We start from the raw sequence: 15,808 nt of genomic DNA, 5'->3' as shown, positions 1-15,808 counted from the left end.
TTACCCCCTCTGTACTTCCCATCCCCATTCAGATGTAGTCTCTTAACCATTTCTCTATTTCCATTTTGAGTGCTTTTGGGAATTACTTCCAGAATTCTAAGAAACCCACAGTGCAGAATGTACTACTGGTAAGGGAAGGAATTCTTTGAATGGAAAGGAGATATAATTGTATTGTCAATCTACTATCTTGACGTGGAAGCTCACTTTTAAAAAAGTACTCTCTGTGAATACAGAGAGAGACACTAAGAAACCTTTTTTTTAAATGTATTTGTCAGAATTGATTCTGTCTCACTTTTTCACATGGATGCCTTAGTTTCCTTAGCTACTTTTTACCCCCTCCATGCCTCTTATAGTTTATGAGCTCTGTGCCCAAGTTTCGTCTTCATTTATCCCTATTTCTTTCTGTTCTATTACTGGTAAAGTAGCTATTTTTACCCCTAATGGAACAATAGAATAGGTTTTTACCAAAGCAGTGGCATTGGAGCTTCATATATCTGGATTAACAGACTGTACTTTAAAACGCTTTCTCTTTTTTAAAAATACTTCTATTTTTTGCTTGGAGTCCTGTCAAAATCTATTATTTTGATATTATTAGTTTGCTTTATTTTTATGGAGATGTCATATGCTTCTGGGTCACATGCCTTCCAAAAATCTGAAAACAACAACAAAAAAAGTCAGATGACAAATTTATCTTAAAACTTGGCATTAATTTTTTGAAAGGTAAAAAATACCTTTCTATTCTAAGTATATTTCACTTGATGAGAACTTGGTAAAAGCATGGTTTATATTTTAGAATATAAGTACGTGCAAGCAGGTATAATGCAAACTTATTATTAATTATAAAGTACTTATAAGAAAAAAGTATACATTTGATCTGATGGTTCCTTTGAAAATCATTGAAAGATTAATAATAAAACCACTTTTTAGCAGTCTCTTAGAATATTGTTTTATCTATTAATATTTGTTAATTTCCCTTTTTCTGAAATAACTAAGTTACTGTGTAAAACTCAACTTCCTTTTAAGTTGTATATATAATGCATGTGCATGCTACTTATGTAAGCCAAGGAGCTTTAAATGATAAAACAAAAATAAATGATAAAGGAGAATTGTATTGTAGCATAGATATCTGCATCCCATTGGAAGGTAACCATTGAAGAATATTGGTCTGCCTTAATATGGAGTTGGACATCCTTTGATTCACTACTAGTGATTTGCATCTTGTGCCTTAGTATTGTTTAAAGATATGTATACCCTTGTGTATATGTGTGTGTGCATGTGTTCTTAGTATTCTAAGGTGAAATACTAGGAGTATACTGAAGATCTACCTAATTGTTAAGTGTTTAGAAGTTAAAATAGTAAAAATTACTTTTTTTCTTCCTTCTTTGTAATTCCATTGGCTAGAAAATTCCATCTCTGTGCTTTTTCTTGAAATTTGAATCAGGTTAAGTAGTTATGGTCCCTGAATTTTCTAAATATTTTCTAATTAAAAAATGTAGTTTTGGAGGTGCAAGGACTGTTCAGTGGTAGAATTCTCGCCTGCCATGTGGGAGACCTGGGTTTGATTCCCGGTTCATGCACTTTTCAGAACAACAACAAACTAGCCAAACAAACAAACAAAAATTCAACAAATGGTGCTGCAATAATGGGACTCTCAATGGAAAAATAATGAAATGTGACCCTACCATACAGCATAAAAAGAAAAAAAAGGAAAAAATATTTTTTTTAATGTTTTATATATAGATATAAGACAAGTAGTCACTGAAGAATCTCAGGAGTGAGTTGCTGCTTTTATATTAACATTGACATTCATGATATTCTTAAAAAAAGAAACAAAAGAATTTAGGAAATTTCCTATTATGTTCCTAGCCAATGTGTGGACTAATGTATAGGTAAATTTTATATCCTTTTATGCTAAACATATGATAAATAAGTTAGTATTCAATGAGTGAGGGACAGATTTGGAGTAAATGCAGAAGTCACTATACAAGGTGATTTTTGTCTCACCTGCCATTTATTTATTTACTCAGTACTTTCATAATGATAATGTCATTTCTTTTTTTCTTCTTTTCTATTTAGTATTAATATTTTTTTTTCTTCTTTTTTGGCATGGGCAGGTTTCAGGAATTGAACCCGGGTCTCTGGCAAGGCAGGCGAGAATTCTGCCACTGATGCCGTTGCACCACCCTATACTAATATTTTTATTATGGTATAGAGCAGTTTCTGTACATCGATTTCTCTACAGTTATACATAAGATGTTTTTACTATAAAATTGAATTAATGTCATTTCTTTTTGTATATTTATCTATAGTTAATCTTAAACCTTTCATATAGAGATAGATGAAATAAATACCATAAAAATAATACTTTAATAATAATACTTATTTTGTTGTTGTTAGTTTCTTCACTAATGGAAGAAGGAGAAAAACAGAGCAGACGTTTTAGGCCATCAAAAACATCTTGCAGAGAATTTGCCCCACTGACCTCTCCCTCATCACCAGTAAGCCAGGAGTCTTTGACAGTCAAAGAGAAGTTCATCCCACCTGAGCTCAGTATTTGGGACTATTTCATAGCCAAGGTAATAAAAGTGCTATCCAGACAAGTATTTACGTAGTCAAATGGAAATCAAAGTGTTTAAAGTGTAATTGTCAGTGCTTTTGAATATTATTTTCCCACTCTGGTTTGAAAAATTCTCATTTTTATCAGACTACATTCCAAAAAACTATTTTGACCGTAAAATATTTTGTCTATATTTCCAACCAGTTTTTCAGGCAGTACTTAGATAATCTATGACTTGCATTATAAACAAGACAAAGTTCTTAAGGTAAAAAGAATTTGGTAATATCTTAATGCTAATATACTTGATAATAGCTAGGGAATCAAGAATCTGTCAGAAATTAAAATATTTCGTTCTTTTATCATCCATATTTTTTCATTCCTTTCCTATACTACAGACAAATCTTTCTTTGCACAGCCCTCTGATATGGACAAGTTTTAGTAATCACAGTATATTGAATATGAGCATTATATAAAGTACTAACTTCCCTGATGACTCTTCAGTCCACAAATCACTATGTAAAGAATAGTGCACATCATGATCATTTACCAGTCACATGAACCTGTTTCAGAGCCTTTCAGTGATTGGTCATCAAGCACCTTATATTCAAGTTCATTCAAGACAACAAAGTATGTAATTGTCTTGCCTCCTTGTCTTCCAGTGATAAACCTTTGTGACATTTTACAAAATTGAATAATCAAAAGAGGGAATTGGCTAAGTAAGAAATGAAAAGTGATGACATTGGAAGTGAAATTCAGATAGAAAGTAAATGGAGTTGTAGCTCCATTCTTCGTAGAAGAAGCTGATTGGGGGAATGTTGTCATTATTGCCATTTGAGATTCTTTAGATATGCAGGCAGAGGAACTTAGTGAAAACAAACTGAAGACAAATGAAAAAAGTGGTTGTGACAGAAGACTGAAGATGTCCTAGAGATAGTTACATGGCCAAAACTTCACAATAAAGAGGTTCTCAGTGATATTTCATGGCACTGAAAGTGCAAAGAATAAAATGTTGACAGCTGATACAAACTTAAAAAGGAATATGATAGTTTGCTAAGATGGAAAAAGAAGCTCAGTATTGAAAGTTATGATTAGAAGAAGGCAAACACAGTTCAAGTTACTCTTCATAAGTTATTTTTTAAAAAGAAATGTTTTTTTCATTTCCCTATACGTTTATAGCTGATAGTAGGATAGCTTTTAGTGTTTGCACAAATTTTTAAAGGTCATAGAAAAGTTGTAATTTTAAACATTGATTTGCACCGTTTCAACTTATGTAGTCTTTTTGTGATCCTGGACTGCCGTGCAAAGCAAAGACTGCTTGTCTGTATATTCTGCTTCAACTAATGATCCAAATCCCTCTCATTCTCAATTTCTGGTATTCTCCTTACTTCTTTGCATTAATTGACATCTAAATATTCTATGGTGATACCAGTTCTTCAGCTGATAAGGAGTGGCTTTTATTTTTCCCATATTCTACTTGTTTCAGGGAAAAGAGGGGAGGTTGTGTCTCTCTATTCTTCTCTGTCTTTTACAGAGTCAACCAGTCATTCAACAACTGTTTAAGTGCCTTTTTATCTAGAAATGCCCTTATTTCATCTTCATCCTTGAAAGACGGTGTTCTGGATATAGAGTTCTTGACTAGTAAGGCTGTCTTATTTCTGGATGTCTGTGTTAAATTTATGGCTGATCTGCATTTTGTTGCTTGCCTCAACTAGCACTACAATTTCAGGCTGGTTGAGATCTTGGTCTTCCCTAATGTTTGCCACTGACATCTCTATTATGTTGTTTTTATTTATTTATTTATTTATTTTTGCTGTTTAGAATTTTTTTAATTAAAGAACTTGTGAATTTACAGAAAACTCATGCTGAAAATACCTATATACCTCCTTCCCCCATACACAGACACACAGTTTTCCCTATTATCAAGACTAAGTGTTAGTGTGGTGATTTTGTTACAATTAATGAAATAATATAATGATAGTAGTAACTGTAGTCCCTAGTTTGCATTACAGTTCACTATGTTGGACAATCCTACGGGGCCTTGTTTGTTTTATTTTTAGTTTTTATTCTAATAACATAGCCTAAAATTTCCCCCTTTTAACTACATTCAAATATATAGTTCATTGCTACTAGTTACTTTCACAATGTTGGGCTATTATTATCACCCTCCATTACCAAAGCTTTTCCATCACCTCAACTAGAAATTCTGTACCATTTAAACATTACCTTCCCATACCATTACCCTTACCCCCTGGTGCCCTGTTTTCTAATTTCTGACTCTATTAATTTGCTTACTCTAGTTATTTCATATCAAGAAAATCACAAAATATTTGTCTTTTTATGTCTGGGTTATTTCACTCAACATGCTGTCACATGTTTCAGAACGGAATAATATTCCATTATGTGTATACACTGCATTTTCATTTCCATTTATCTGTGACCAAGAAAACAGAAAGTATCACACAAAAATCTTTTCTGTCTCCCCATCATGAAAATATAAATCAGTCCACATTTGCTCCCATTTTTACTCTTCCCTCATGTTAAAATGGAGAAAGAGTCCTTCCTATGAAAGACCTTTTCCTTCAGTTCTGCTCTGAATCTTATCATTGCTTTCCTTCTCTATTCCCTTCTGTGTCTTTAGTTCTTTAACTCTCTGTTGGCTCCTTCCCCTTCCAAATCCCAGATTTGTTTGAGGCAGAAACTTTCCAACTACTATCCCATTTCTCTGCTTCCTGTTCCCATTCACCTTTTCAAAATTGTATACACATCCTCTTAATGAACCTTTTGTACTTCAATCCATTCATTGAGTGACTTCTGACCCAACTATTCCACTGTGACTCTCGTATTGCTTCCAGTGACCTCCGTGTTATCAAATATAACTGAAACTCCTTTATCCTCATCTTATTTGACCTCTTGGCAATATGCAACACATTTGATCCCCTCTTCCTTCTGGAAATGCTTTCCGTCTCTTGTTCTTATGGTGGCAATTTCTTCTGGTTTTCTTCCTAACCTCATTGTTTATCCCTTCATGGTCGTTCCTCTTCTACCTGGCCTTTGAATCTTGGTCATTTTCAAGATTTGGACTTTTTATATTTATTTTCCCAAATGCCTTTCCTCTCACCCCAAAGTGTTCCCTTTTTTGTAAATGATGTCTTCATCTTATTTGCTCAAACAAAAACCCAGGATTCATTCTTTTCCTCACCTTCCTCACCTTTGGATTTGCTCTCCAAATCTATCAACAAATATTGTCAGTGCTCTCTCCAAAATATACTGTGAATCTTTTATTTCTCTCCATTTCCGTCACTAACATCTATAATCAGACCACCACCTTTCACCTTAGTTACTGATCTCTCCATTTCCACTCTTGCCATTTGACTTCCTTTTAACACAGAATGATTTTAATGATATTCCTAAAATATAAATCTCAATGTATGTCCTCTGATTAAAACTCAGTGGTACGCTTTCCCATGGGGCTGCAAAATCCAACCAGCCATTCTCTTCAGCCTTTCTCTGCCCACTTATCCTCTTATTTAGAAGGATTCAGTCACAACATTCTTAATCTTTTCTTTACACCAAATCCTTTCTTATATTGGAGACTTTTAAATATTTTTTCTATTGCCTAACATGCTTTTCTCCCCACTTGTCCTATGACACGCCTTCTTGTCTCACTTAAATGCCACTTTTCAAAGAGACTTCCCATGACTAGCATATCTCAGTTTTCTTCTTATTGCTCTCATCTCAACTTTGTCTTTTTTTCCTTCACGGTGCTTACAATTTATACTTAGTTTTCTGTATTTCCCTTTTGTTCCCATTAAACCTAAGCTCTATGAAGTAAGTCACCATATCTGTCTTAAAAATTCTTATATCCTGGTGTCCTCTTTGGCAGATAGTGGATACATATCAGACTTTAAGTTGAATGAATAAACAAACAAGTGTATTGTGTAAAGTGGTGGCAAAGGTGTAGAATAGCAAAGAATCAGTAGCAGATACTAATGGATTTCTTATAATGAAGTAACTGAAAATAAATTGCTGACTGTTAGACTATATACTTGAATGTAATAAACCAGATGTTTGGTTGATAAATTCTGTAACTTTTTTTTTTATTTTAGCCTTTTCTACCCCCTTCCCAAAGTAGAGCAGAATATGATTCAGAAGAGAGTCTGGAAAGTGATGATGATGATGATGATCATGTTGATGTTTTAGCTTCAGATTTCCATCTCCAGGAGCATTCTAATTCAAATTCATATAGGTATGGAGTATTTGATTTTAAGCTTCTTTGAAAAAAATTTTCATTATGGTTTGTAAAGATAGTAACTTTGAAAATGTGTGTGAAATTAATAGCTTGGTGAATTATAACACATTATAAGTCAAATTTCTTTAGTTGATATTGTTTAATTTCTTTTCTTATATAAAAAAATTCCACAGTTAACTTTTGATTATCCATAAATGGATGATTTATAATTTGTATTATTCCTCTCACATTTTGCTATCAGATTATTCCTTGCACTTTGCTCCTCAAAGATAATCAAAGGCCCTATTATTTTAGCCTAGGTAGTCTAATCTCTTCTGGAGGACATGTTGTACTATAAGATATCAATAAGTATATAAGACTTGTATGTACACACAAATTTGGAAAAACCTGAATTATATAATAATGAACTATTATTTTTTACTGCAGGATGTCTCGGAGACTTTGAATATGCTTGTGTATATTGGGAATCTCTAAAAAAAACATTTTGATGTATAGAATTTCCAAAACATATTTAACCTAAAGAATGACAGCATAATAAGGGACTGAACTATAATGTAAATGGTACTCCCAACACATACAGCACACAATATGTGTAACTGAACGCAACAGACCTAAGGGTCATTCAGAGTACACTTTATATATATACACTTTTATATATACTCTTTATTGAACTTTTTTCCTCCTCAGTATCTTATGATTTGGAGGGCTTTTCTTCTTAAATTTTGCAGAGTATTTGTGTACATAGTAAATAAACATGCAAAGATGTCTTCCTAACTCATAGCATTCAAGTATAGTTAAAGCATAGTACTTAAAATTGACAAGGAGTCATTGATCTGTTTGAGAAGCTAATAAAAATTTGGGGCTATCTCTCCCCCAAAATAGAGCATGCAGTGTAGGTCATGTAATTTTAAGAGGATCATGGAATTCTCAAAATTTGATATTTAGATTAAGGCACCATAAAATAGCTACTTAACATCACTGGAGTAATTCATGAAGAGTAAAAATACTGTTTTTATTGTTCCCCTAAATTTCCAAACTTCCTGTGTCCTAAAAGTTACTTATTTTTATTGATGGATACCATCATTTTCCTGTTAAGTCAAATTTGAAATTATGGTATCATCTTCACCCTCCAAAACAGGGGATTGTTTAAATTATGGTGTAAATATATGATGAAATACTGTACAATCATTAAAAATACAATTATAGAAAGAATATGGAGTTATGTTGGAAAGTATTCATGGTATATTAGTTGGAAAACAAATAGATTTCAAAGAGTATGTGTTATATGATCTTATTTTCATAAAAATATATCTTTATATATTTATATGTATAGATAAAAGCCCAAACATAATATGACTAATGCATAACAGTAATTATCTCTAAGTTCTACAGTTGTAGGTCATATTTATTTGTTAATCTTTACTTAATCGTAATTTTTAAAATATTGTCTTTACTATTTATCTTTTAAGTTGAAAAGTGTTCCAGTAAATGTTAACTTATTTTTAACAAATAGAATGGTTAATAGTAAATATCTGTTTGACATATTGTAAATTAAATGTTCAAAACATGCAGTACCAGCTCCAATGCCATGTTATTCTTACATAAATGAGTGATGGTATATTATTTTGTCTCTCTTGATTTGTTTACATCTGAAAGACATATATATATATATATATATATATATATATTAAAGGGGTGATGAAAATATAAATTTTCTAAAAGAAATAAGTATATTAAGAGCATCGAAGTAAATACTCCTTAATTGAAAGGAATAATGATGAGATTTTTACTGATTGGTCTATTGTTTTGTTTTCTGTTGGTTCTAGTTTAATTTTTGAATATATAAAATGTTTATGAGGTTAAAAATTCAAACTAAAAAATGTGCAATCAAAAGTCTCTCTTCAGAAATAAGTTTCCTTTACCCATATCTTCTGCTACATTCTTTACAGAAACTCATTTTTATTAGTTTCTGGTTTATTGTTCTATTTGTAGAAATGAAGCACATGTTTATATTAATCTTATTTCTCCTGTTTTCTTACACAGAAGATGGCATACTATATATAATGCTCTGCAACTAGCTTTTAATTTATTAATACATCCTGGAGATCACTCCTTATTAACATTTAAAAATCATTCTCGTTCTCCTTGTGGTGTCTGGTATTCCATAGTTCAGAAGTGTAGCTCTCTGTAGTGGATGGATAATTCAGTTGTTTCTTTTCTTCTGCAGTAATGCTGACAGAGTAACTGAATACATATATTATTTGGGTTTTGTGGAGGTATATCTTCAGGATAGACTCCTAGAATTGCTGGGTCAAAGGGTGGTATACTTATTAAATACCTAAATACATATTTAACATATCCACTATTACTTTACCTTTAGTTGGTCATTGATGCGACTAGCGTTGGTGCAGTTGGTGCTCAGCAACCTGAAAACGTTTTATCCCTTTGCAGGTCATGATCTTGCAGGTAATAAATATCTTAATACGAACTAATGTTGCCATTGCTTTTGGTATACTATTCTGTTGTGGTTTTATTTTTTAATAAAAAGTGGAGAAAAATTTTATTGGAGGATAGTTTTCTTTTGGCCAAACCGACCACCAGTGTAAATGTGCCTATTGTACTGTTAGGTTCTGTAGGAGGGCAATGTCCAAGAAAACACTGAAACTGAACCTGATAAAATTGACTGTATTGAAACCGTATGGCACTGACTTAGTGTTGAACTATAAAACAGTTATAGATACAGAGAGCTAAGCAAATGCAAAAGTTTAACACCCTTCAACTGCCGAGGAGGAAAAGGTTGTACAGAACAGAGGGGCATGATGAAATACCAAAAGGTCCAGCTATGCACTGTATTTACATATGCATAAGGTAAACACTAAGATACCAATCTAGCCAAATATTTTGATGTGACTGTGTTGGGATGGTGGTGAGAGGAGAAATGCATTCTCATATACTGTAGCACTAAATCAGTGGATCATTTCTAAAATTGAAGTCAAGAACTCACAGTATAAGCATGTTATTTATATATGTGGATGTAAATAGCAGGAAAAGCTCACACTTGAAAGTGGAATCAGGACTCAGGAGTATGGAGGGATAGGACGGGAAAGTTCTCAGTTTTGTGGTATTGCTTACTTTTTTTTTCTCTTTTCTATTACTTTTTTGTTTTGTTTTGTTTGTTTCTTTTTTTTTTTGCATGGGTAGGCACTGGGAATCCAACCCAGGTCTCTGCATGGCAAGCGAGAATTCTGTCTTCTGAGTCATCATGGCCTGCCCTTTTCTATTACTTTTACTTTCTAAACAAATCTTTAGTTTATAGGCCATTCTGAAATTGGGCTGATACAGGGGTTTAAAACAATTAATTTTCTCCCAGATGTATCTTCATAATTTTTAGTTACATTTTTCATATGAAATTAAAGTCAAAAGAAGTAACTAATAAAGCAATAATTTAAACTATAAGTCATAAGTATAATTCCAAGTTCTAGTATTAAAGCTATGATATAATTTGACCTTAGGTTTCCCTTTTTTTCTGTTGTTCTGTGCCAATTGTGTTGAAATGCTGTATGCATTTATGACATTGTTTCTTTAAACTTCTGAATTTCCATGCCATTCTCTACTTCCATGTTCTCCCTGCCAAAGTTTGCATTAATATTTTATTTCTGTCATTCTTAAAATTGAATATAATATTTTTATTGCAAAAGACAAAGGTGGATTGATTTTATTTTCACTTTTTAGAGCTTCCAGTTAGTTCGCCACTTTGTCATGCAGTTCTAAAAACTCTTCAGTGTTGGGAACAAGTTCTTCTTCGACGACTTGAAATTCTTGGGGGACCACCTCAAAACTATATTGCAAGTCATACCTCTGAAGACAGTTTGTCTGCAGGTCCTGCAATTCTCCGCCACAAAGCTTTGCTGGAACCTACGAACACTCCTTTCAAGTAGGTTTTCCATGATCCTGTAGAACTTTTACTAAATCAAAAAGTTGTGAGGTATTATCTAGAGAAAAAATATTTAAGGCCTGAGTTCCAGGTAACATTGTGTCTCTGTGATGTATATTGGTCCAGAGATCAGCAAACTTTCTGCAAAGGTCTAGATAGTATTTTCAATTTTGCAGGCCTTACAGTCTTTGTCCCAGCTACTTAACTCTGCCATTGTAGTGCAAAAGCAGATATAGACAATATGAAAACAAATGGACATCCAATATACTGTGATTCAGTATATATTTATTTACAAAAACTGTAGGTAAGCTGGTAACATTGCTCTAGATCAATGCTATTTAAAATAACTGGTCAGTAAATTGTTTATTGTCTGTGAGAAGGTAAAGACTTTACACCAAAATGTAAATCAGTACAGTGCTTGCTTTAAGAAAGTTTTTATGCAAGAACTTGTAAACATACCTATTCATATTAGATCTTATATCCCTAGATCAGGGGTCAAAAAACTATGGCTTGCATCCAAATCCTGGTTCTACCCCTACTTGTGTAAATAAAGTTTCATTGAATTACAGCCATGCCCATTTAGTTGTTTATTACTTATGGCTGCTTTCCAATTACAATTGTAGAGTTTTGAGTAGTTGTGAATAGAGAGATCTTTTGGCCCCCAAAGCCTAAGATATTTACCGTACAATCCTTTAAAAAAAAAGTTTGTGTTTAAAAGTTTGAAAAAGGGATCACATTTCAGGATGAGATACAAAGGAAGCCGATGTGGATAGGACTAAGGTAGAGCAGAATACAGGTAAAGTATGATATTGTCCATATTTCGAAACTTCAACCTCTATGTGAGAATAAAGGGAGAGGTATTGGTCAAAATTTATATTTTGGGTAGTGTATTACCTAATTTAACTCGTATGGTCAGTTTAGTTGAACACCATAAGTGCATGGAATTTTGAATAGGGCATGAGGTTTTGTTGATTTGTCCAGGTGAGTTTGATGCCCTGATATATCCCAGAGTAATTTGGACAGTGAGTAAAGAAGTATTTTCAACTTCCCATGGGGTCTGGGGAGAAAAAAGGAAATATTCAACTTTCCCATTTGGAGAATTTCTGATATTCTCACAAGCAGTGGGGACAACCAAATCAATATGCCACACCCTTGGTCTTGGCGTTTGCCCCTTTGAAACTTATTCCTGCAAAGGATAGGCTAAGCCTACTTAAAGTTATGCCTGAAAGTCACCCCCCTGAGAACCTATTTTGTTGCTCAGATGTGACCTCTCTCTCTTAAGCCAACTTGACAGGTGAACTCACTGCCCTCCCCACTACATGTGACATGATTCCCAGGGGTGTAAATCTCCCTGGCAGTGTGGAACAGAACTCCCAGGATGAGCATCAAGGGATTGAGAAGGGCTTCTTGATCAAAATGTGGAAGAGAGAAATAGGACAAAATAGTTTCATTGGCTGAGAGATTTCAGACAGAGTCAAGAGATTATCTTGGAGGTTATTATTATGCATTAAATATGGTGTCATGGCCAGGTTCATGTGTCAACTTGATATTCCTTTTTAGTTTATGGTGTATTGGAATAGCTGGAGGGAAGTTCCTAAAACTGTTGAGCTGTGTTCCAGTGTCCTTGATTCTTTTTTTTTTTTTTCATATTTTTATTGATACATCTTCACACACATGCATTCCATACATGGTGTACCATCAGTGGCTCATGATGTCATCACATAGTTGTGTACTCCTCACCATGATCATTTTTTAGAATATTTGCATTATTCCAGAAAAAGAAATAAAAACAAAAATGCAAAATCTCATACATACCCTAACCCTTACCCCTCCCTCTCATGGACCACTAGTATTTCCATCTACCCAGTTTATTTTACCCTTTTCCCTCCATCATTTATTTATTTTTACTTTTTTAAATTTTTATTGATAAAACAACGTACAAGCACATACATTCTTAATATACAAACATTCTATACATGGTATACAATCAGTGACTCACATCACATATTGTGTATTCATTACCATGATCATTTTTTTAGAACATTTGCATCTCTCCAGAAAAAGAAATAAAAAGAAAAAACTCATACATACCATACCCCTTACTGGTCCTTCTCATTGAGCCTTGATTCTTAAAGACAATTGTATAAAGATGTAACTTTTACAGTGTGACTGTGATTGTGGATACCTTGTGTCTGATGCTCTTTTTTATCCAGGGTATGGGCAAATGAGTAAAAAATTTATGGATAAAAAATAAATAATAGGGGGGATAAGGGGTAAAATAAACTGGATAGATGGAAATACTAGTGGTCCATGAGAGGGAGAGATAAGGGATATGATATGTATCCCTTATTTTTAAGGGATTCTTTTTATTTTTTTATGGAGTGATGCAGAAATTCTAAAGATGATCATGGTGATGAATACAGAACTATGTGATGATTTTGTGAACCATTGATTGTGCACCATGAATTGTATGTGTGAAGATTTGTCAATAAAAATATTTAAAAAAATATAAGTGGATCTGTGTATTTGGGTAGAGGGGTATGTTGGAGTTCTCTGGATAATAATGCAAAAATATTTGCATTTTTGTAACTTCTATAAATTTGAAAAATTATTTCAAAATAAAAGTTTATTAAAAAGAAAGTTTGGCAGCTCCTGCTCTAGATAATAAGACTGGTTCTAGTTAACTCATTATTATAAACATTCATGTAGCACCAAGGAAATTTAATCAAGTTAATCAGAAGTCTTTGAACTGTATATTGATATTTATGCTCTCTGTAGATCCAAACACCATCTGGCACTGTCTGTGAGGAGGCTTTGGCAGTACTTGGTAAAGCAGGAAGAAATTCAGGAAACGTTTATCAGAAATATATTCACAAAGAAACGGTGTCTAAATGAGGTCTGTATAAGTTAATAACTGTTTACTATTTATTATTGAAGTCTTTATCATGTAACCATGAAGAATGGGTTACATTTTATAGATTTTTTGTAAACAACTTATGCCATAAATATGTAATGCACATTAATAAATTAAAAAGTTGTTGAAAAGAAAAGGGGCAACAGTATTTTCCTGAAACCAAGTAAATTTAAAGTAGTTAAAATATATTTGGGACTTTTTTAACCAAGAAAATATATTGCTTGAGTTAAGATTTTGTACATTTTCTTGTTTCCTACGTTTTGAATTGTCAGGTAACCACTTTAAGGGGCAAGGTACAAATTTCTTGTGATTTTCAGGTAGTTATTAAAAGAAGATTATCTTAGAAGTTTAACTGAGACTAGGTTTGTATGCTGAAAACATTTCAAATATGTGTATTTTCTTCCTATTCTCTTGATTATGCTGCTTAAACTATTCATTGATTATAAACTGATATTCGTCTGTCATAATGATTGGTATTTTGGTCATCTCTAGTTCAGGGCTACTAAAAAGTACCAGTTTAATAATGGTACTTTTCTCCTGAATGTAAATTAAAATATTGCTTCTTTCATTGAGAAAGTTTTGCTATTAAAAATAATGTTAAGTGAACTAAATAGTGTACTTACTGATGTAGCTGATTCCTTATGTCCTTATGAACTAGTATAAAGAGTTCGACTGGCACCCAGTCTGTGGGTAACATTTTGGAAATAAAACTTTGTACAGTTTTTGAAGTGAGAGGAAAAATGAAGACATTTCAGTTGAAAAAATAAGAAAATAGAATGTCTTCTCAGTAGACAAGTTGGCAAAAAGCAGGATGGCATCTAACCTTCTTAAAGACAAGAATTACGTATATTGCAGCATCTCTCAGGTGAAGCACTAATTTATAAAAGGATTACAGACACCATTACTTACTCTTTGATTATATAAATATATTCAAATTGTATTTGTTGGGACACAAAGTATTTAGGTTTCTGGCCGACTTAAAAGATTTCTGACTGTATACCTTCATATAACATTGAAATCTAAGTTAAAAAATAGTGAATGTATTTCTATTTAACCTTATGAAAAGGATGTTTTAAGTATTTGTATGTGAATTACCATTAAATAGCTCAAGAAAATTTTGGTTAAGTAAAAGTTAACAATGAGTGTTCTAGATAAGTATCATACTAGTTAAAATTGTTTACTGGTGAGATAATATTTCATATTTTATATTAGATATCTTTGCATAAAATAATTTTTTACAGGTTTAAGTATTCTGATGTAGGTTATAAAGCACTGCTGCATTTTTGTATATAACTATCACTTTTGTTTGTTACTTCTTTAGTTTCTGGGGTGTCCTTTGGGATATGAATGTACAAATCTGGCATAATAAATTCAAGTACAAAATCATTGTTTCAAATTGCCATGTTTGATGTAGTTGTATGAAAGTAATTTAGTGTTTATATATGTAGTGTATTTGAGAAATTAAATATTTCTGGTAAAAAAATCCTGTTGAAATACTAGGTTGTCTAGTTAATTTAAGGAAGGGAAGGAGAGTAGCAAAATCAATTCGTAATGCATAGGACAGCAGATAAATGAGTACAACTACATTTTGTTAATTTCTCTACATTTTACCAGTAATTTTCTTAAGTGCTTCATTATATCTTAAGATAATTTAAAATTATTTTCACATTATAATTATTTTAATTAAAGGCATGAGTATAATTTGGAACTAAAAGCTTTGTAACTATCAATAAGCTGCATAATTTCCTGAATTTTAGTTTCTTTGTCTTCTAAACAAGCATAATACCCCTTAGCTTGTAATGTTTTGAATAGTAGTTTTGATTAGTTTAAAGCCTGTCACAGTTAATGATAGCTATTAGTACTTTGTGTTATTGTTCTATTGCTTTTTCTTGATGATGATAATTTTAAAATTAGTGGCGCTTTGATAAAAGGGTTATGAAAAGAAAAATTTGGTATAATAAAATACAGGTTGAATGAAATTAAATGGAATCTTAAACTTTGTATATCAAGTTATACAAGGAAATAAGTATTTAATCTTTACTGGAAAGTTGAGTACCCTATTTTTGGTATTAACAAAATTTACTTCCATCTGTTACTTATATAAAATAATGATTATGACTAAATATCTGAGTTCAAATAACTGATTTTTTTTCA

At 32.4% G+C, this 15,808-nt stretch overlaps 1 protein-coding gene across 9 annotated transcripts in view; it reads left to right on the top strand.

The window, feature by feature from the left end:
- The window catches only part of DMXL1 (Dmx like 1), a 232,644-nt gene that overhangs the window by 153,103 nt on the left and 63,733 nt on the right, over nucleotides 1–15,808 (top strand). For all 9 annotated transcript variants that reach the window (XM_077138868.1, XM_077138867.1, XM_077138866.1 and 6 more), the window contains 5 exons: nucleotides 2,398–2,576; nucleotides 6,664–6,803; nucleotides 9,187–9,272; nucleotides 10,539–10,740; nucleotides 13,519–13,636. In XM_077138868.1, coding sequence (XP_076994983.1) covers nucleotides 2,398–2,576; nucleotides 6,664–6,803; nucleotides 9,187–9,272; nucleotides 10,539–10,740; nucleotides 13,519–13,636 — 725 coding nt within the window. The remainder of the gene's footprint in view (nucleotides 1–2,397; nucleotides 2,577–6,663; nucleotides 6,804–9,186; nucleotides 9,273–10,538; nucleotides 10,741–13,518; nucleotides 13,637–15,808) is intronic.

This window comes from Tamandua tetradactyla, chromosome 21, assembly GCF_023851605.1.
Source record: "Tamandua tetradactyla isolate mTamTet1 chromosome 21, mTamTet1.pri, whole genome shotgun sequence".
Taxonomy (NCBI): domain Eukaryota; kingdom Metazoa; phylum Chordata; class Mammalia; order Pilosa; family Myrmecophagidae; genus Tamandua; species Tamandua tetradactyla.
This window is presented reverse-complemented; position numbering and strand designations above follow the sequence as displayed.